General features: G+C 37.9%; 1 protein-coding gene across 1 annotated transcript in view; it reads left to right on the plus strand.

Moving 5' to 3' along the window:
• The window catches only part of LOC109413982 (clavesin-1), a 65,676-nt gene that overhangs the window by 40,946 nt on the left and 1,699 nt on the right, over positions 1–23,031 (plus strand). The window contains exon 2 of the mRNA XM_019687712.3: positions 1,899–2,639. Coding sequence (XP_019543257.2) covers positions 1,911–2,639 — 729 coding nt within the window. The 5' untranslated portion in view covers positions 1,899–1,910. The remainder of the gene's footprint in view (positions 1–1,898; positions 2,640–23,031) is intronic.

Consider the following 23,031-nt stretch of genomic DNA (forward strand, 5'->3'; position numbering starts at 1 on the left):
AAACGTCGAACAGGTCTTTCAAGTGAGTTGAATTTCAAGTCAAGAGTGTTGAAACAAATAGTTTGAATTAAAGATATTTGCCTGCAAGCTGTTCAACTGGATTAAACCGCTGTTTCTTAGCTGGGATGCACTCAAGTGTGTGTATGATTTACTCTTCCGTTCCAAAATGCGTAATAAGGAATTTAGTTCAATTCAAGCTGGATGGTCCCAGCTACATTCTTCTCGGTATAGCGAATCCATAACGGTGACCAAATTCAGATTAATTTTTGCAACACATGCTGAGAAGCGGAGGTCCACAAAGTTTATGGGACATGTGATGAACTTTAATTTAAAAAAAAAACTAAAAAGTCAACCCTGGGACAAAACTTTCCGTTATGTAAGAAACCTTACACGAACAACTGGCATCGGACAAATACACATACACAAGCTGTTAACAATAATTTGTCAATTTGGGTCAAATAGTGTAACTATTAGATTGGACTCTCTAACTCACTTTCGAAAAATCAGCTTATGTATAGACTTATCCTGCATCCGCTCACTACAACTTGTTAATCGGGAGTGACACAAATGTTTTGAAAGCTTCTGAAGTGGATCCATAGAAAATGAAACTTGTTTCGCATTAGGAACAGGCCGGGTAAACCGTTTCCGGTTATTAGCATCCTATGCGCAGTTGCGTAGCATGTAACACCTCTTAATGAAAATTGCTTTCAAAATTCTACATTTTTAATCACGCACACTATACCGGCGGTCGAAGCGGTCTATAAATAATGTTGTTTATGATATCGAACCTTGTTCGAATTCTATCGCGCTGTGGTAGGTATGAACTTACCACCTTTTCTGCCCGTTGATGGCTCGTCGGCACATGTTGAGCGGAGGTGCATCACAGATGTATTTACCAACCACGCGCCATATCACTGCAAAATCTCGGTGGGATGGATCGAATTGGGTGCCTCCTGCTGATCGATACGATTGCCTATCGAATTAACACCATCTGGTCTACGCCAGACCGCGCTTTAGATATCGCTTGGTAATAAGTGGCACATCACGAGAATTCGTTGGCAAAATAAGCAGCCTGTTAAATATAGATGGGACATGGGTACCCGAGCAATATGGTGGGATACATTGGGGATGTTATATTGTCGTTTTTTTTATCAAATGCATCAGCGGTTCTCCAGAATTTTCTGAAACTTGTATCAAAAAACATATCTGGCATCTACTCGAGAAACATGTCTCATTTCTGTAGATTGTCATTTGTATCATAATACTGTTAATTATTGAATTTACAACAAATCGTTGATGTTCCATGCCATTTGATCTTGGCATGGCATGGAACAACTATGTGTTTGCAGTTACTATTCAGATAATGTTCAGTTTTTATATGCATTTCGTATGCATTGATATCAGTAAAAATGTTAAGGAACGCCCTCACCAATGAACTCTTCCAATCATTTTTCAACGTTGATTGTAATAAAGTGATAGTTATCATACTATTACATGTGGAGCGGACCTGGTGTGATGGTTAGAACACTTGACTATCACGCCGAGGACCTGGGATCGAATCCCACTCCCGACAAACTCACAAAATGTGAGTTCTTCCTTCGGAAGGTAAGTAAAGCGTGGGTCCCGAGATGAACTAGCCTAGGGCTAAAAATCTCGTTAATACAGATAAAAAAAATAAAAAAATAAAAAAAAAAATAAAAAAAAAACTATTACATTTCTCCGCCCGGGGTGAAACGCGTCATAATTGATCGCTAAAGACGTAGCGGAAAGTTTAGCTGGGAATCAATCGATATGGTAACAATCATAATGAAATCCTCACACACAGAGCAGGCAATTTGTCACAAAAATACAGGTATCTGGAAAACAAATCACCAACCGCTTGAACATTTCTGTTGCAGATTCCAGCCACAATGGACGTCGACAGTGTTGTGTACAGCAACTGTAAGAACCCCTCCAAGTACGAACCGTACCGATGTACGCTGAGTGATAAACTGCGCAAAATCGCCAAGGCCGAACTACGGGAGGATGACAAAATTCGCGAGCAAGCCCTGGCGCAGATGCGAGAATGGATCGCCAAAAACCCCCACATCAAAAAGTGCCGCACGGATCCGCTGTTCCTGTTGCGATTCCTGCGAACCAAGAAGTTTTCCATAACGCAGTCCTGCGAGATGCTCGAGAAGTACCTCTCCATTCGTCAGACTTACCCGAAGTGGTTCCGAAACTGTGATATCGAAGACCCGGAACTGGAGGCTCTCATCGACGGTGGATATATCGTGCCGATCGCCCAGCGGGACGAGAACGGCCAGCAGCTGATACTCTCGGTAGCGGCCAACCTGGACCTGACTCGGGTGAACTCGGCCCTGCTGGCTAGGGCACATTTCCTGGTGCAAGAGGTGCTGGCCGATGACGAGGAAGCGCAGATCTGCGGCTATGTGCAGTGCATTGACGAGCGGCAGTTGTCCTTGAAGCTGATGGCACTCTGGTCCTTGGTCGATATCAAAAAGGTTGCCGAAAGTATACAGCATGGCATTCCCACCCGGATGCGGTCTTTTAACTTTATTGGACTGCCTTCGTCGGCGGTGACGCTGCTGGAGTTTTGTGTGTCACTGTTGAGTGATAAGCTGAGGAAGCGATTCAATGTAAGTAGATCCTGATTAGCTAATTTTTCAAGAATTGTCAAGTTAATGTCCTTCTTTGGTATTTGTACCACTCTTGTGATTAATTCACCTAGGGTTTCGAACTACTTGGGCACCCGCGCCAATTCCCGGCACCTCAAGAGCGTTCATGATTAACAAAAATTTTAATCATGATTAATCATTGATGATTAAAATTCCAATTTTGGTGATTATTGATTATGATTAATTTGATTTTTAGGATGATTAAAGATTATGATTAATGATTAAAATTGGTTTTATCTGTGATTATTGATTATGATTAATGATTAAAAATGTCTCATTGATTAAAAATCATGATTAATCATGATTAATCAATCACAAAAAAAAAACTGAAAATGGTTAAAATATATTCATTGTTTAACATGTTTTTGGAGTTTCAAAAGTAAAAAGTTACTCTGTCCGGGAGATTTTTGAAAAACAGAATCAAAAATTAAATTATTTAGAACAGCATTTGAACCAATTTAAATTGGATCATATATGTTATATGATGAATCATTTTTGGTGATGAATGATTAATGATTGATTAATATTTTTTTCTTATGATTATGATTACTGATTAATGATTAAATTGCAAAAACAGTGTGATTAAGATTAATGATTAATGATTAAATGAGATTTTTTTGTGATTATGATTAATGATTTTGATTAATCTTAATCATTAATCTTCAATCATGATTAAATTTATGATTAATCACACGCAGGCGAGTGCACTTCGTTAGCACAAACATGGGTGCCGAAGTGATTTCCCATTTGATTCTGCTAGAAGTTCGGCACTGGTGCCGAGAATTGGTGCTGGACTAGGTGTAGTGAACTCGTTCAAAATCAACTTTCCGGCAGAAAAACTTCACAACAATAACAACAAGTTCATGCAATAAGGTATCTGATTCAGATGAAAGACGTGGACGAAAACGGTCGTTTCGTTGTGAATTTAAGTAATGCACAATTTTGTTTACCTGTGGTGCCGGAAATGGGGTCAAAAACCTTATAAGTGAAAATAAATTTAAATTTTTATCACAATTGATGATAGCATGTTGGTGTCTTCAGCAAAGTTGTAAAGAATGTGATTGTAAAATACAGTATGCGGCAGGAAAAAATGCGAAAGTGTTTTTCAACTTCAAACCTTATTTTCGTCCATTTGACATTAACCAAACTATGTTTCAACGTTCCATGATCTATAATAGGCTAGTTTTCTGAAAAGTTAATTAAAAAATTTCCCATTTTGGTCACTAACCTTTACAGGGCGGCGCCTGAAGATGAAGACAACCAGAATTTTCAAACCGCAGAAAATCGCACAGGTCGCTAAATTTCGCATCTGATAAAACAAAATTTTTGATTTTCTCTACAATATCATCAAATATATGTACTTATTTCATCTGGTATGTGAAACTACATGACTCTGGATCAGTGTGGTCTGGTTGTTCATCGAATTTGAGCTAATTTTGTTACTGTTATAGTCATTTTGTTTAATGACCATTGGGCGCGCAGTTTATTGATATCCGCTTATTAGGCCTACATTATCACATGTTAAACATCAAATATGTTCATTTTTATTTTTCAGTGCTAGAATATAGACATTGACTGATACACTGTCATGAAAAAATAGTCATACATATCCCATATTTAGCGTGTAATAGTGCCTTGAACTTTTCGCATTTTTTCCTGCCGCACCCTGTAGTTATTCATGCATCAAGTTACAAAATGATGATTTTTTCAGCACGAGTCGTACATTTATCCAACGAGGCTTGCCAAGTTGGATAAATACGACTAGTGCTGAAAAAATCATCATTTTGCAACGAGTTGCATACAAATTTATTTGCTATTGCGAAAAATACTGTTTGAATAGAATCTTTTTTAGGTAACATACTTCAATAGAACAATCTCTGATTGAGTATCATGGCTAATCATCTATATTTAGCACGCAGTCCATCCTGCTATTCTTTACAGACACGATAATGTACGAAAAATGTATGTGGCAAAGGTGCCGAAAAGTACAACTATTCAACACAAGAGTCGAAAAGTAGTACTTTTCGGCACTTTTGTTTTGGTGAATAAAAAGTAGGCCGATTTATCATTCTTTTGCTAAGTGAAAAGTTGACGGTTTCACAACGCAATGGAAAAAAAACTAACCGTACCAGCGCTTATTCTATCTGCCACATTTTTAGAGATATAGATCATTAAAAAAATCAGAAAAAGTTACCACAAAAAATTCGTTTGAAGTAGTCGTTCACAAAAAATGAACCACATCTCTAAAAATATGTCGAAATACGTATCTGTCAAAAGATGCAAATTCTCAGTGGAATTAAAAGAAACAGTAATTAACCCGATTTTCTTCTACTTAAAGTTAAAGAGCTATATATGTTGAGGTTGCGTTTCGTTGCGTTGCGTGGTAAATAACAGAGTAATTCGTAGATTGCATACTAAAAGTTGTCATGTTATATCTTTAATACTTCCATTCCGATTGCTTATGGAATGCTATTTGGGAAGGAACAGCTATCCAATCAGAGGTTGAAGTAAAAAAGACATGAAAACTTCCATTGCTGGCCACGTCCATCTTCTCCGTTACGAGGATAGGAAATGATGTGATGCTATGACACCTACTTTATGAAAGGTCAGCGACGATATTTGGAATAGGTTGATTTGGGATTCACTATAAGGAAGTGATGCGGCAAGATTCAGATTGTGTAAGTGTATTTAAGTAGATCATGTAGATGTGTAGGTGTGAGTGTAAGTGTTTTAGTGTATTTAAACACCAACGTTGAGAGTGACATAGCTAAGAGATTTTGTCACTCCGTGGGCCTTTTTGCGTCAGAGATGGCCACTGTGTCCTGGCTAACAAGCCTAGGCTTAAGCGCCATTGATCGCTCTTTGAAACGATAAGAAACACGTTATGTGGATGGGAAGGGATGGTAGGGAAGGAATGATACCTATTTATCGAGATGCCAGCGACTCACCGACGCCCTCTTAAAAAGAAAAGAGATGGGATTTTGATACGGGAATGGTCTGGAATTCAGTATGGTTAAGTTATGCGATTTGGTTTATCATGAAATTAACAACATATGCATGGTAATGGCTCGATAAAAAAATCTGATCCACATTGGAACGAACTCACCAAATTATCTGGTTGCACATCGTCTGGTTGCATGTTTCATGTTCCGTGCGGACATAAAGCAAGAAAATACTTGATGTAAGTAACTTAGCCAAACTTTTGCGTTCACTAGAATTTGTGTTGAATAAATATTGTTTTTTTTATTCTTGATTTCTTGAGAGCTGTAATTTCCGTTAGCCTACCAAGTACTTTTGCGGGAAATATGCCAGATTTGTCAGATTTTTCTCGCTCATGGAACCCGGAATTCAATCAAGCAGGCACAATAATGGCACAACCTTTCACTTTTCATAATTAATATCCGTTTTAGCTTCAATCGCTAAAGATAACAACCACATCGGACGACACGAAAACGACAACCACTATTTTAAACCCACATCATAACACACAAATCAAATTCATAAAAACTGATTTCAAGCGCCCATTTCTACACTTTCCACCAAACGATTGCACAATGTGCAACAAAACACACGATACAGCCACTTTTAGTACGAGCGTAGCACCCGAACTACCAGTATAATTAAACAAATCTCGAGGAAAACAATTTTCACTAAGGAAAACTAGCACAATAAGATTCGTAAGTGATTAAATTGTACAAGCGGCAAAAAAAGTACGTTTTCCCATACTAAATTCCATACAAATTTCAATCGCAATGCGGAATATGGGGACGCAACTGTCGTATGCCGCTTTGAAGTCGATGAACAGGTGATGCGTTAGGACCTGGTATTCACGGCATTTCCGGAGGACTTGCCGTACGGTAAAGATCAGGCCCGTTGTCGACCGGCCGTCGATGAAGCCGGCTTGATAACTTCCCACGAACTCATTCGTTTTAGGTGACAGACGACGGAAGATAATCTGGGATATCACTTTGTAGGCAGCATTCAAAATAGTGGTCGCCTTTCTTGTGAATGGGGCAGATTACCCCTTACTTCCACTCCTCCGGTAGCTGTTCGGTTTCCCAGATATTGACTATCAGCCGATGCAGACAGGTGGTCAACTTTTCTGGGCCCATCTTGATGAGTTCAGCTGCGATACCATCCTTACCAGCTGCTTTGTTGGTTTTGAGCTGGTGAATGGCATCCTTAACTTCCCTCAGCGTGGGAGTTGGTTCATTTCCGTTCTCCGCTGCACTGGCGTCGTCGTTTCCTCCGTTGCCGTGGGCTCCCGTGCCTACGTTCTCCACGTCGTTCAAGTGCTGATCAAAATCAAAATCAAATTAGGCAAGGAATCATAATACCCACGCTTTTTCCCACCACTTAATTGCAGAAACGGAGAATTGATTTTTTCACCATACAAAAATTCAGCTCATTACTTCAAATCTAGTACTTCACCGATCGTGCCCTATTGCTTCCAAATTTTGCACTGTTGTTTTGGACGCTAATTTAGATTGAAAAAGTTTTGTACCTGGTTGATGTGATCAAATTTCTATTTCTCCATATAACGTTGACCCACTCTAGTGTGTATGTATGTGTATGTGTGTGTATGTATGTCTGTGTACAAAAACGGTCACTCACTTTTAGGGCACTTCCCATTGGCCGATTTTTCGGATTACATATAGCTCGAATCGAACCAGAATTTTACCGCATTGTTTGCTATTCAAAATGGTCCGGACCGGATCGGTCAAGGCGTTCCGGAGCTATGGCCATTTCAGTGATCCGAACCAGCACCGGTAGAACTGGCCGTATATAAAACTGAACCAAGCCCAATCATACGACACATCAAACTGCGGTGATTTTTGTAACCTTTAGCATGGTTGACGAATTTTGTGCGGACCAGATACCAAGACAACCAGAAATCGCATAAGGATGTACGCTGTACATCGTATAAAGTACTATTTTTACTCACTATCGCATACATATACGGCTGAGGGACAATTTTCATCGCAAATGATGTTATTTTTTGAACTTATTGCGATGTATCTGGTAAAATCATATAAAAGTGCAAATTAACTTTTATAATGTATAACTACATCGTAGTAGACTATACTCTGATGTTTTATTGTGACGAACTTTACTTATTCGCAAAAGAGTTCGAGCGGACTCGCAAAGTGTCAATTGAATTCGCATAATTGCGTACTGCGATGATTATACGACTTCGCTTGGTACTTTTATTATTATGTCAGTTAAACTCGCATTAGTGTACAATCTAAATAGCATAGAAGTAAAAATAAACTCGTTAAAATGTGCATACAAACTCGCATAAGCTAGAATTGTTAACGTTGGTATATTGCGATGTGATATGTGATAACAATGAAAGAGGTGCTGTTTGAGTGCCAAAAAGCTACAAGAAAGTTAGCAGTCAGCATTATGGTTACAAAACAAGTTAAAAAGTCATAATTTTTGACTTGTTGACCTAATAATTAACAGAGGTGATACCTGTGTGAGAAATCACGCTTCGTCATTTGAGCTCCAGATCGCTTGTTCGGTACATCCCAGGGAAACAAAGTGCATTCCAACAAACACTGAGGTGAGTTCGAATGTAATGAAAATTAACCTTCCAGGACGCGCGCCATCAAGCAACCGAAACTGCATCGCGCTCGCGCTGTATACGAAAAGCGAGGTTTTTTGGGAGTGTTGTACTTTTTACAACAGCGCGCGCGCTGAAGGGTTACTCAGTGTGTTACATAAGTGGTGTTTGGTGTTAAGTGTGAAGTGTGGCTCGATAATCCAAAGGTTCTTAGCTCGATACTGAGGTGACAAGAATTGTTTTTTTTTTCGATTATTATTAAGTCGCATAAGATGCTATATTACGTCGCAATAGTGCACACCGTTCATCGCATAAGATATCGCCTAAAGTCATATAGCGTTATTATTTTTCCGTCAATGCACGTATAGCGCCTCCACTTTTGTACGCATAAGGCACTTTCACTGCATCTTATGCGATGTAACTTTACCGCATAAAAGTACGTATAACATGAACATAAACTTCATTATACGTGCAAATTGGTTGTCTGGGTAGTCCACGACGGCTCCAAATTCAAGGTGGCGACTGTTTAATACAATTTTAGATTCTAAAACCATGCAATATGGGGCATATATGGTATGAGGAAGATGTCCGGAGTCAAAAATTGGCAATCAAAACATCCAAGGTGGCGGTCTAAAATCCAAGATGGCGGCTCCAAATTTAAGACGGTAGCTGTTTAAAACCATGAAATATGGGTATATTCTGTACGGCGAAGATGTCCGGAGGCCAAAAATGACGACCAAAATATCCAAGATGGCGGTCTAAAATCCAAGATGGCGGCTCCAAATTCAAGATGACGGCTGTTTAATGGAATTTTAGGCCCTAAAACCATGTAATATGGGTATATTTGGTATGGGGAAGATGTCCGGACTCCGGAGTCCAAAACTGGCGACCAGAATATGCATGATGGCGGTCTAAAATTCAAGATGGCAGCTCCAACTTCAAGATGGAGGCTGTTTAATGGAGTTTTAGGCTCTAAAACCATACAATATGGGTATATTTGGTATGGGGAAGATGTCCGGAGTCCAAAAATGGCGACCAGAATATCCAATACTGCGGACTTAAATCCAAAATGGAGGCTCAAAATTCAAGATAGCGGCGTTTTCTTAAGAGTTAGAGGCTTAAACATCAAAAGCCAGATAAACAATAGGATTTCTGGTGCCATGAAATAGATTTTTGTTAAACGTATGTTAAACGCAATTATCTCGGCATAATGTTTTTCCAAAAACGTCGATGCGGTGATAACGATTGCAGAAGCACTTCTTAACCGATATTAACCAATTTATGTGTTTTGTCCTTGAACGCACAATATTTTTCGTATGAATTTTCACATTTTAATACATTTCTTTGGACGAAAAGAACGGAAAACCCGTTCCCGTTTCCAAAATAAAACCAATTTCAATTACACTAATCGTTCAAAAACACCACAAGGTGCTCTATTAAGGATTTTCCCTTATTTTCAAGCACCTCAACATATATAACCCCTCAATAAAAGGCTGCTCATTTATTACGTAAGGCAATTTTCCCGATTTTTCGAAACCAAGTCTCCTCCAACCTTGTGAAATTGTTTGTCTCGTAAGACTTTTCATCCGAGATCAAAATTAGTTTAAAATATTCAATTTGATATGATTATTAGCTCTCCTTAGCGGTAAAATTTCGAACCAGATCCAAGCAGTTTGGTTCGCATTTCAGCCGCTTTTGGTAGGTATTCTACAATGTAAACGATATTCACATATATATTTTTTTAGAAAACTCGAAACTTCCATTTTATCGGGATTACATGTTAGAACAAGTTGAACATGCCAAAAAGCGGCTGAAGACTATGTAAATTGATATCCGATTTGAACGAGCTAGTGTCGAGTGGACTTCCAGCAATGGCAGATCGGTTACGACCGGGATAGTTTGTGAGCAACAATTTCAACTGTACAAGGGATTTTGGGAGAATTGGCATATTAAATAGATCAGTTTTGGTTGCGACTGTGATGGAATGTAACTTGAAAATGGCTTTTTCAGTCTCGACATAATTCAGATACTGCTATTTAATTTCGTCCAACGTTTCGGTCGCATATAGGACCTTCATCAGGGACTCAATTATCACAGATTCTTCGTCCAATGTGTTCTGTTGAACAAAGGTTGTCCAGCGGAATGAAATTTCCCTCACAGCAGTTAACGGTTGGAATTCGGTAACTGTGGAAAAACCCTTCCGGAATTTTACCGCACTGGAATTTGACACCTCGCGCTTGATCGATCACCATTGCTTTGCGACCGAAACGTTGGACGAAATTAAATAGCAGTATTTGAATTTTGTCGAGACTGAAAAAGCCATTTTCAAGTTATATTTAATAGATCAACAACATGTTCAACTTAAATAATCCGACGGATTGCGTGATCAAATACATCATCAACTTTTTCTGGCCGACGTCTTTGGCAACCTGAGAAATGGTGACAGCCAACGTGACTCCCCAGCAAACCAGAGATCACATAAGGATGTTAATTTAAAATTGTTTTTAAATGCAGATCAAGTTGAAATTATAAAAGATGCAACAACAGATCAAATTAAATTGTTTACGAAGCCTGCTATTTCATCCAATTATGACTTACGTGATGTATAACTTCAACCAAGACTTCAACTACAAATGAACAATTACGTAACTTCAAACTACATAGCACTTTTATATAATCTCATCTGCACTTGTTGCGATTATATTGTAATGTATATATAGTGTTAGATTGTTTATAGGTTCATATTTGTAAATCTGAAATTATACAGGGGGAATCTGATTGTGGCGGCAAAGACTGCGGTGGTGATGTTCGCAAAGACTTGAAATTGAAATCGAAGTGAATTCAACTGATAGTCCATCTATTTTCCTACCTGGGTATCCAGGTTACTTTTACCGCTGATCCACGCCAGTGCTAGCCTTATTGTGCAACTCCATTAGTGTCGATATTAGGTAAGATTTTTCTCCCGGACGATCGTATATATTGACACAAGTTCGGTTCGGTTTTGTGTTGATATGTTTTTCGATTAATCCGCACCCACACTCAGCGAAGTAAACTACCGAAATTTATCAAAATACCTTATGAAATTTAGCCATAACTGTAAAGTATGGATGCCATAAGAATACCTTATGAAAATTGAACATGCTTATTACGACCTAATTACATAAGATAAACTTATGAAAAGAGCAGAAAAATCGTGAAATGATGCAGACTGGAATCGATCCATGAACGTCGAGATCACTGAGCTCGTGCCCAACCCACGCGGCTATCGACGCTTGAGAATCTCGTGTTGCTAAATGTGTATAAAAGCCAAACTGTGAGTCGATTTTGCGCCATAAATCGACATTATGAAATTCATTCTAGCCGTTATGAATTTTTTAAAGGCCATTTCATAAGTTAGACCTTGATAATCTTAGGTTTATTTGCCTGAGTGCACCAAGTGTCCACTGGCCAGTCCGTAAAATACTTACATTTGCTAAAATTCAGCGACCTACAACATTAAATAAACGGCTCAGTGGTAAAGAATCTGGATACAGAGCTGTTGGTCGAAATATCAAGTCTCGCAAATGAATTCCTTTTCTTATTTTAATGTTTATTGTTTGTGAAAAGGAAATCACATTGGTCTCAAAACACAGTTATAATTGAAGTTATATTTTACTTCAGACCAATTCATCTGCAGTTGTTTATGGCAGAATGGTTTTCGCAAAATGCACGTATGTCCGAATAAAGCAAATCTGAGCACTTTAAACCTGAGACGAGACTCGCGAAGAGGAAAAAGAGCAACGTCAAGTGCAGCCCAACTGAGCTGTCAGTTGTAGCCCGTTTGATTACGTTACCTAAAACGAGGAAAGTATTGCTATCCGAGATAAATTCTGAAGCCAAAATTCACTCCGAGCAGCATTTTCTTCTCCTGTACTGTCAAAAATAAATTGAAAACAAAATATTCCAATGATTACTTTGCTTGGCGATTGTTGGCGATGCAAAATTTGACCTCAACATGATTTTGTGCGTGAATGGGATTCAGTCACACTGCATGTGAGGTGATGCGGTCACGTACGTGTTTGAACCACCAGCCCAAAACATAATGTCAACACAGATAGGAAGAAGAAAACAATAACAAAGTGGACAAAAAGAAGACCGTCTTCGCGAGTCTCGTCTCAGCTTTAAACGATCTCCTGTAATCGAGTAAGGGTTTACTTAGCACTTAGTTATATTTGAGTAATGTGAACCAATTTGTTGGTTGGGTCCATCTCTGAATCTAGTCCCATCAGGGGTCTTTCTGATTGTTACCGACTCAACTACAAATCACGGCAGCTTCGCTGCAATCCATATTTAATTAAAGCCTGTATCCGCAATAATCGGGACACAGAAATACAGCTATAACTCTGCAACATATACATTAAAATTGCTCAAATTTGGCCTAATAACATCTTAAGATGTGTTCATTTCACCTACAAAATTTCATGTGAATCGGAGTAGTACTTTTTGTTGTAGCAATGAGAGAGTAGAATGTGCGCCAATGAATTTTGTACAGACCCTAGTTTTGCTTGTTAGCGCTGTAACTTTTGAAATTTGCAATGGAAATGGCTGAAATTTTTAACACAAACCTCTCAATCTACATTTGTTGCATAGGCAAAATTTCAAAAAAATCGATGCACTATCAACAATTTTATAGTCGAAACATTTATTGGGACTGAATGTGATTTTAGCCCCTCCGAAATCAATTAGTTAACACCCTTCATTGTTTTGATTGTACTATTGAAAGTTCTATACCAATAATTTTAAAATTTTGCGAGCAAAATATACACATAATCAACTGCCTTCTGTCAAAATTTCATGAAAATTAGCAGAGAAATTCAAAAGTTATGAATAGGCAAACATCGCACATGAAAAACACGAAAAATTTTCCCTAACACTAACACCTATCAACAGCAGTAGCTTTCAAACCAATTGATCAAAGTTGATGAAATTTTTCAAGAAAGTGTATCTATAAGTATCATAACTGCTGACGAAATTTCATAATTATCATCATAGAACTTGAAACGGTAGCTTAAAAGAACCATCTATTATGCGGATGAAAATTGGTCATGATTGTACAAAATGCTTAAAACCACGTCTGTTTGTTTTTCATCTACAGTTAAAAGTAATGCATCGATTTTGATGAAATTTGGCACAAATAATAAACATACACCAAAGAGTTCTCAGTCAATTATTTGGCCAATTTCACTAATTTATTGCAGAGCTACAGCCATACTTTTGTGTCCCGATTATTGCGGATACAGGCTTTAGTCTACTGCGTTTGGGAATCAACATCCAACATGCGTGCAATATAATTTGAAAATGTTCAAGACTCTTCGCAACATTCACAACAACAAACAACAAATGTAAACATTACTGCTATTAGGGTTTATTTGCATGGTGTTCTATTCTATTAATGTTATATCTTTGTGAAACGTACACATCTAATACTAGACGCAGCCTGTATTATTTTTTCTACTGTTTGTTGTCGGCTAACATTAATAAAGCCCAATAATTACACTACATGTTTTTTGAATCACTTATATCACAGTTGTAATACATCTTTTGAAATTATGATTTTAAAAGTGGTTTTCTGCGTTATTTGGGATCCACCTAGCGGTAGAATGGCGAACCAAATCGCTTACCTTTTGGATACCAATGACTTTCTGAACAACTGTACGGAAGACTCCAACTTTCTATCCAACCTAGATCGCGAGATAGAACTAGATAGACAGTGCTTACTAGCGTCACCTAACGGTAGAATTGCGATCCAAACTAATTGCCTTTATAATAATAATGACCTTCTCAACAGCCTTATCGAAGACTCGAACTTTCTATCTCATCGAGATCGCGAGACAGAACTAGTTGGATATGCTCATTTTTACATAGGTACCAGACAATCTATCACCTTACGAACACTATAAATATCCCCTATCCATGGATCGCATCACCGACCCAACGATAACTCCCAGATCTCCCATCATTTCCGTCTAACAAATACCCCAGTCCGTGCGGGTTGTGACGACACAGAGATGCTCTCGCGTTCTCTACTAGTAGCAACAACCAGCACACTCTAACATTCCTTTTCCTTCCCAGCTGACTAAAAGGACTTGGCCGGCGCCGTTATTGATCAAAAATGTATGAGCTGCTTAAATTGCACTGTGAGAATAAGTGGAGTGTCCCAGACCAATAGGGATTTGGATCTCAGTGCAATTGGTACCAGCGCAGATCAATCACGGAGGAGCAACTATTGACATGTATAGTCAGATTTGATCGTTGATCGTTGAGAGAAAGGGATGCTTCAGGAGCATTTCAGGGGGCCCAAAGGGGATCCATAGGGGTACCAGGATTTCTCAGGCAGCGTTTCAAAGGCTATCCCAAGGGATTCAGGGACGTTTAAGGGGGATCTCAGTCATCTTAGGTGGTTTCAGGAGTTTCATGGGGCCCTCATAGGCGCTTCAGGAATGGGTTTCAGGGGAGTTCCAGGAGTTCTCAGGGGCATTTAAGAGGGTGTCAGGGGTGTTTCAGGGGTTTCAGGTAGGTTCCAGAGGTGTTTTAGGGGGTGTCCCAGTGGATTTTAGAGGGGTACCTAGGGGTCTCAGGAGCGTTTCAAGCGGTTTCCAGGGGGTCTCTGGGGCGCTCCAGGGAGTCCAAGAGGGTTTAATGGGGGTACTTTGAGGTCTCATGAGAGTTACAGGGCCGTTTTAGGGAGTCTCAGGGTCGTTTCAGGGGGACAAAGCGGGTTTCAGGGGGTACATGGAGATCTCAGGAGTGTTTCGGTGGTTTTTAAGAGGATACCTCATTGTGGACCCGAATGCCAACTTAGTTGGTAAAGTGTCATTAATAAAATATAATAATAATAATAATAATAATAATAATAATAATAATAATAATAATAATAATAATAATAATAATAATAATAATAATAATAATAATAATAATAATAATAATAATAATAATAATAATAAGGGGGTACCAGTTGATTTCAAGGTGATACCTAGAGGTCTCAGGAACTTTTGAGAGGGGTTCTAGAAGATCTCTAGGGTGCTGTAGAAAATGCATCAGGGTGTCAGGGGTATTTTGAGGTCTTAGGAGCGTTTCAAGGGGTTTCTAGGGTGCCTCAGGGGGTCTCATGGGCGTTTTAGGGGGGTTCAGGGGGACAAAAGAGGTTTGGATGGGGGGCGGGAAGATCCAGGGGCATTTCAGGGGGTCTTTCAGGGTCGCTATAGGGGGTTGTGATGTGATCTGATTCTGAGTGTTGCAATACCTTTCAAACGAGTCGGTACTTATCACGGGTAGTGTATGATTTCAAGAAGGTTCAAAAAGTGTTTATGGGTAGAAGTCAAACGTATTCCAGGAAGAGATCTCAAGTGGAGGGGGTCAAATACGACTCATGATGAAGGGGTTTGGATGAGTTTAAAGAGGATAATTGGAAAGAGGATTATAAGGGGGGTTTCAGTGGATTTATAGTATTTGATATTAAGGGGACCTTTGGAGGTTCCAGTTGGATTTGATAGGGACCTAGGCAGAACGTAGGGGGATTACAAGAGAATCATAAGTGCTTAACGAGGGGTTTAGGGGTTTGTTTCGAGAACTAAATATGTGTTTAAGGGTTTACCAAGGGATTAGATGGATGAAAAATAAAATGAAAACTTTATTGCATATTCTGAAAGTATACCTACAATATAAATTCCTAATTTCATAAAGATTGGAGCAATATTTTGTCTATAATGAAAGTTACAGACCATTATTGTAGCAGGAAGCCTTCACTGGCACGAGGCTGGCGTTCGAAACTGTCTTATGAAAGTGATCACGATATTTTGAAACTAATTCTAACTAGAAGGGGATATTATAAGGAGGAGGAGTTTAAGAAAATCCTTTGAAGGAGGTTTAAAAGGAGCAAACAGAGTTTCATAAGGGATTCCGTTTTTTTATGAAGTTCATGGTGTAGATTTTATATCAAGCCTATATGACCAAAATCAATCACACAAGAGCAGAGAGTAAAAAAATCGAAGATTGAAAGTGAATTTTGACATTCTCATTTTTTCATTCGTGTTTGGCCACTTTCATTGTCAGCTGAATGCCTCTCTTTTTTCATTCAATTCTCTGTCACGAATATTTTTTCGCACATCGTAAAATGTCCCATTTCTGTTAACAGACGCACAGTTCGGCTTAATGGACAGATAGAGAACAAAATTAATATTCTAATTAACTACTAAACACAAGTTTTGAGGTGATTAGAAGTATAATCGGGAGTTACGGTCCAGTTTTATTTCTCAGTGAAAATTGTCAGTGACAGAAAAATGAATGAATAGGTGAAAAAATTCATTCACCAAAATGAATTTTATTTTGATCCCTCAGTTGAGAATTTTTAAAATTCACGTTGAATTTCACTCAATGAAAATGAAAATTTTAAACTCTGCACAAGAGTTACAGAAGGCCCATATAGCCAAAGCGAAAAATGCGTATGTATTCAGCATGACCATGCTGAATCTCCCAAGGACGTGGTTGGCTTCATAAAGCTAGTCTCGCCATAATGGGGGAGTCACATACTGTAACTCAGGATCTCTATTCATCAATAATAGATGGTCTTGAGTTCAGTCGATACCAAGGTATCTCAGTGACAAACATGTTACTGAGATAACTTGCGTACCTCACAGCAAAAGGGTATATCACAATAGTTCTAAAATCTGGACGCAGTGATCTTCACCCGACAAACGAGAGAGATGACCATGCTGAGGGTGACAGGTTCTATTCACGATCGGTCCAGGTAATGGGAATTTCTTTCACTTCTTTGTGCATAGAGAATCATCGTGAGTGCTAGGGTAAGTGTGCGATCGTTGTAGTAATAAGGTAAATTAATTCAAAAAAAAATATGATCGTACCATCTAATGAAGGGTTTCAAAACATTAGTCGGTAGTTTTCTATCCAAAATTTGCTTGGAAAAATATGAAAACTATCGTTTCTCACTGTCTTCGATCTTTAATCGCTTGCCACAACACATCAGCAGAAATATTAAGGAAAATATTATTGCGTTTTTTATTCGTTGATAGACCTTCGAGCAAATCTTCGAAGAAAAAAAAAATACTCACACGTCAGTTTGCATGGCATTTAGCAGCTAAACGAACCATGTATTCATTGCACCAACCAAGAGCGTGCGTTCAATGTTGTTTTCGTTAGCAATGACAAAACCCAATCTATGGGAAAAGCGGTGGGAGAATATTTTGGTGGGTCAAAATTTTCCGCGCGTGAGTCTATTACGGGGCACAATCCGCAATAATTTAAAATAGATGTATGGGCAAATCTTAAGCACACAAAAAGTTCAATCTCATATTTTATGCATAATACATCTACTAAAAATGCCCTTTGGTAACATTTTAGTCGAAAAAGTGCTCAATTGCCATTACCGCAACATTAGGTACTACCACAACGAAGGGAACAATAATTACCCTACACATGCAAAATAGTCATTGGCAGAGGAAGCCCTCAGTTAAGACTGTTGTAGTGTTCAATGAGCTGAGAAGCAGGCTTTGTCCCAGTTGGGGGCCGTCCATATACCACGTGGACAGAAAATTCAGAGTTTTTGACCCCCTCCCCCCTTTCCGTGGACAAGCGTGGACTTTTCATTGACCCCTACCCCCCTCCCCCGATGTCCACGTGGACATCCGAATTTTTTTTTATATTTCTAAAATAAACGGAAAATTTATTTTTATTTTTTTTTTTTTGAATAATGTTTTTTTTTCTTCGTTAACATTTCTTTAAATACCTATAATTAATAACTTCATGAATAACAATTTTTTTATAGATTTTTATAAAATACAAACAAAAAATTTAACAAAAAATGAAAACATTGTTTTTAATTGAGCCTAATGTTTGTGGAAGTGTGGGTTCGATTTCCGCTCCAGTCGGTGAAAAATTTTCGTCAAACTGAAAATTCTCCACTGGAACATTGGGTGTTTCGTGTGATGTCCATCGCCTGATGTTAGTGATCGCTCAGACAGTTTAATCTCTGGTTGAAGACGGTGTTTTATAAAATGTTTTGTTCTGTTAAGAATCTTAACTTAACTTAAGATAAAGTATTTTTTTTTCTTAGATTATTGTTGAGATAAGATTATATTTCTCAGTGTCTTACGCAAACAGTAATTACAGCAACTTTTGCTCTATGCAACAATGCATAGAGTAGTCGAAACTAAATTATATTGCTGAGATTTAGAGTTCAATAACCTGTAGAAACTTCTTAAATTCTAAAGGAAGCTCAAAAAAAAGTGTTTGAGATAAACCTGCAAATCTTAACATGTACATATTTTGAAACTTCGAGAAATCCACACAGAATTTCAATGAAAACTTTCTGACTGAATCACCAACATTTGCATGGTCTACACTCCATTTTAAATCTCCGGATTATTCCTCGATGGAAAAAATAAGGAATAAGAAGTTGTGATAATTTAGAACAAATAAGTTGATGAGTCAATCACCATGATTTTTTTTTCCTTGAAGAAGTCACGTCCGACTAAAAACAATGTATAATAATATAAAATGTATGTAACTATTATTGAAGAAAATCTCATCAGCAATGCGACATAATTTATTTCGTTTGTAAATCTTTGTTTCTTAATTCTTAATTGTCCACGTGGACATTTGACAAACCCCCACCCCCCTCTCCGTGGACAAGCGTGGACTTTTCTCGAACCCCCTCCCCCCTCCAAGTTGTCCACGTGGTATATGGACGGCCCCTTGGGATGTTATGCCTAATGGAAGAAGAGGTCAGCAGGGCTCAGGAACGTTCTAGGAGATAGAGAGGGCACATCAGGAGACTTTGAAAGGGTATAAGGAAGATTGAAGAGAGTTTCAAAAAAAAACCAGGGTGTTTAGCGGGGTTTCGAAGAGATTTCAGATAAGTGTTTAAGGAATGCTTGAGGAAGATTTCAAGGGCTTTTGATGTTTCAACAGGATTGCAACCGGCTTGAGGGAAGTCAAAAAAGAGGGAGAGCTCAAGAAAGAGAAAGGGAACTTTCAAGACGCGGGAAGCTTCAGGGGGTTTAAGAAGAGTTTCAGAGAAGTGTTAAGAGGAAACGGTCAAATGCGGATTGAAAGAAGCATAAAAAGCATCAAATGGGCAAGAAGAGTTGAAGGCAAGGGAGTTTTAATGGAGATTTTGAAATGAAGATAAACCAAAAGAATAAAAATTGTGAGCAAATTCAAGTAGTGTTTTCACTCGACCGTGTGAAAACAAAATCCGGATGGAGGCGTATTTTAATCTGTAATGTTCTGCACAGCGTATTGGAAATAATATTTATCATTCCAGATCAGATTTGCACGAACTTTATGAAGAGATATAAAAAAGTCATGGATTTGCCCTTGGCTAATCTTTAACTATTAGAGCCTAAAAGCAAGCGGTCTTTTCGTTTGTTTGATTTGGATAGGAAAATTTAGACGCAATCAAAGTGGTTTCCACCTAGTATGGAAGTTTTTGCAGTAAATATTTACCAACAATCGAAAATTTTATCTAGTTTATTCTAATGAACACGGTAGCCTGAATAACGAAAAACCCAGAAGGCGAGTTCCAACATCTTGATGCGTCAATGGGCGGTTTTATATGTGGTAATTGGAATTAACGCTCGATGGTAAAAAAACGAAAACTGTTTTTGTTGTCATTCGTGATCCACGCACTACCTGGCCGCCATTCGTGCGTTGAACTTATCGAGGTCGCATGAAGTTACCGATTATCAGCTGTTTGTAGCGGATCTATTATGTTTTTAAAAATCGTTTACAATTTACGCAATCAATACGCAGATTCAGTATTAAAAATGACAAATCCATTAAGGAAATGTTACACCAGCAGAATTTCGTCGGGAATTATTTTAGAGATGTCACCTGAAAATCGAGGAATATCCATAAAGTACTTTAAATTGATTTGGTCTTTTTTCCGGAATCTTTATTCAGAACTTCTTGCTAGAGTTCCTCGAACAGGTCTTTCAGCTGTTTACTCAGTAATTTATATTAGCATCAAGATATTATGAAAATTATCTGAATAAAATCCAAAGGAGTTCAAGGGGTTCCCGAAAATCTCCTTAGAAAATCAACTAAGTATTCTATTTACATGATTGACAAAATTTTAGCAGTCCTGCAAAGTGTAACACAGGAGGATTTATATCATATTAAGATTTTAGGAAAATAATTTGACTTTTGATTGTAGGGGATTTGGTTAACTTCTGTTTTTTTTTTAAGTGGAGAGCTTTTTTACCTATTTGATAAATACTTTAAAAGCAAGTCACGTAAACAATTTTTTTCCTCTTAAAAATGTTTAGTTAATAGTAATGAAATAAATAACTTTTATGCAATTCAGTATCATAATTTACATTTTATCTAACTCATTTTGATATCATAATGGCCATTTTTTCCGAACTAGTTCATTATGCAACTGAAATGAGTTACATAATGAAAAATAGTTGTATAATGTTCATAATGCAACACATTTGAGGTGCATTATGAACATTATGCAACTCAAATGAGTTGCATTATGAAAAAATCATTTCATAAAATTTTGTATGGAACTCGTTGCAAAACTCGATTTTTTCAGCACTCTTCGTATTTATCCAACTCGGCAAGCCTCGTTGGATAAATGTACGACTCGTGCTGAAAAAATCAACTTTTTGCAACTCATTACATAAATAACTATTATAAAATTGTTTTCGTTCCCTCAAAAAAAAAACTTTGCTTCTTATAAAGGGGAACTTACGCATATTCGCCAGTTTTGTTCTCTTCGTCATGGGGGGTTTTGGAAACCTGTTGAACTCAAAATTAGCGTCAAATCTTTCCCATTGTTGGCGAAGAGAACAAACCTGCCAATAATACTCAAAGTCGCCCTAATCTTGCATCTTTCAAAAAATGGTTTATAATTCCTTATAATTTATATATTCTGTTTTTTTTTACAAAATAGGTCACTACTCAGAAACGAAAACAGAGCAACTCTAAAATGTCTCTAAAACTTATGAAATTCCCTTTTTTTTTCATTAATTTCTGCGAATTGTGGCATAGATTTACCAGCTTTTCTTTATGATATTTTCTTTAAGGTGGAAAATTCCTAGGAAAACTTTTTACAGTTCATTTTTTTTCAGATTGCTGAGAAAATTTGCTTGCCTTTTTTTTTTGGTGTGGAAACGATAGACATTTTTTTTAGTTCATAACTTATACCAGATTACTGAGAAAATTTTCTAATATTTTCGTAAAAAAACTTTGTTTCTACGATGCAATGTTCTTGAGATGCAGAGATCCCTCAGACCCATTTCTACGATTACGATCATACGATCATTTCTGACTATACATGTCAATGGTTGCTCCTCCGTGATTGATCTGAACTGGTACCAATTGCACTGAGATCCAACTGAATAAGGGACTGGGACATTCTAGGGTAATTCGCTAATTGTTGAACACTACCCAAATGTTGAACAGTTTCTGAATATTTTATCATAAATCTTACCTAAGTAATTTTCATCCAACGTAAACGTATGATGTAGATGCATATACATGTGGGTCACGATATTGCTCTAATTAAGTTACAAAATTATACAAATTTTACGTCAAAAAAATTTATTGAAAATTTTGTACCGCTAACGACACGAAAACTGCACAATTCCTAAAATTAATTTTAAGAAATTGCTGTAACGAAATAAGCTTTGCGGGCAAATCGACCACAAATATCAAAGGCACACCATAGTTACAAGAACTGGAAGGATGTCATTAAAAGTTTAACTTTGTTTAAAATCACATTTTCATTGTAATTTAATTTGAAAAAATATTTTTCATATCACACTATCATTATGCATCCATGATCCAATTGTTGAACACTGCCATTATCTACGATGTTAGCATGACTGCTAGAATTGTTTTTCACTTTACCTAACCGTGCATTTCATGGGGTTTCAAGGGCGTCCCAGGGATGTTCCAGTGGGGTTCAGAAAGATTCCAGTGGTTTTCAATGGGTTTCAAGAGCGTTTCAGAGGTGTTCAAGAGGAATTCAGAGTATTAAGGGGGTCCCAGGAGTATTTCAAGGCGTTCCAGGAGGCTCAGGAGCAACCAACGAGTTTTCAAGGGATTTCAGGGTCGTTCCATGAGTGTTCTTGGGGGTTGAGTGGGTCCCATGGGTTTCCAGGAGAGTTTCAGGGGCTTTTAAGGGCGTACTTTTCTTCTGTCGTTTTCGCTTCAAATCAAATCTTTCAGCCATTTTTGCATCTAGTCATGTTTAAAACGATTTCAGACCACTAGAGCTCTCTTCAAATGTGCGATTCCTTGTCATTTAAATTATTTGTCACTAGCTCAAACTAGCTGGGCACAAAACACGAAAAACCCGAAAAAAAACCGCCAGAGTGAAAAAATATCGGATGTCGGGTCAAAGTCGGGTCAAATTTTATCAAATGTTGGACCACTGTTGGACTCACATTGGATAACTGTTGGGTCTATGTTGGGTTTGGTGGCCAAAATAAAAACAGTTGAATGATAGGTTGATGTCGGGTTATACGTCATCAATTACGAACAAAGCTTCAACTGTTCAACAATTGGCGAGAACCGTCCAACATTAGGATGAGCTAGCTTAAGGCAGCGTTCAACATTTGGGTTACAGACTTCTCATACAAATGTTCTATTTTCTCTTAGAAAATGAAGTTTAAGGGAATACAAATTCAATGGGCAGTATAAGGAATAATTAGATCTAGACGTTTACTGGATATTTTTCAACTAAAGTGGAATTATGCACGGAAAAACAAACGAAAACCA

This window comes from Aedes albopictus, chromosome 2 (genome assembly GCF_035046485.1).
Source record: "Aedes albopictus strain Foshan chromosome 2, AalbF5, whole genome shotgun sequence".
In the NCBI taxonomy this organism is placed as follows: domain Eukaryota; kingdom Metazoa; phylum Arthropoda; class Insecta; order Diptera; family Culicidae; genus Aedes; species Aedes albopictus.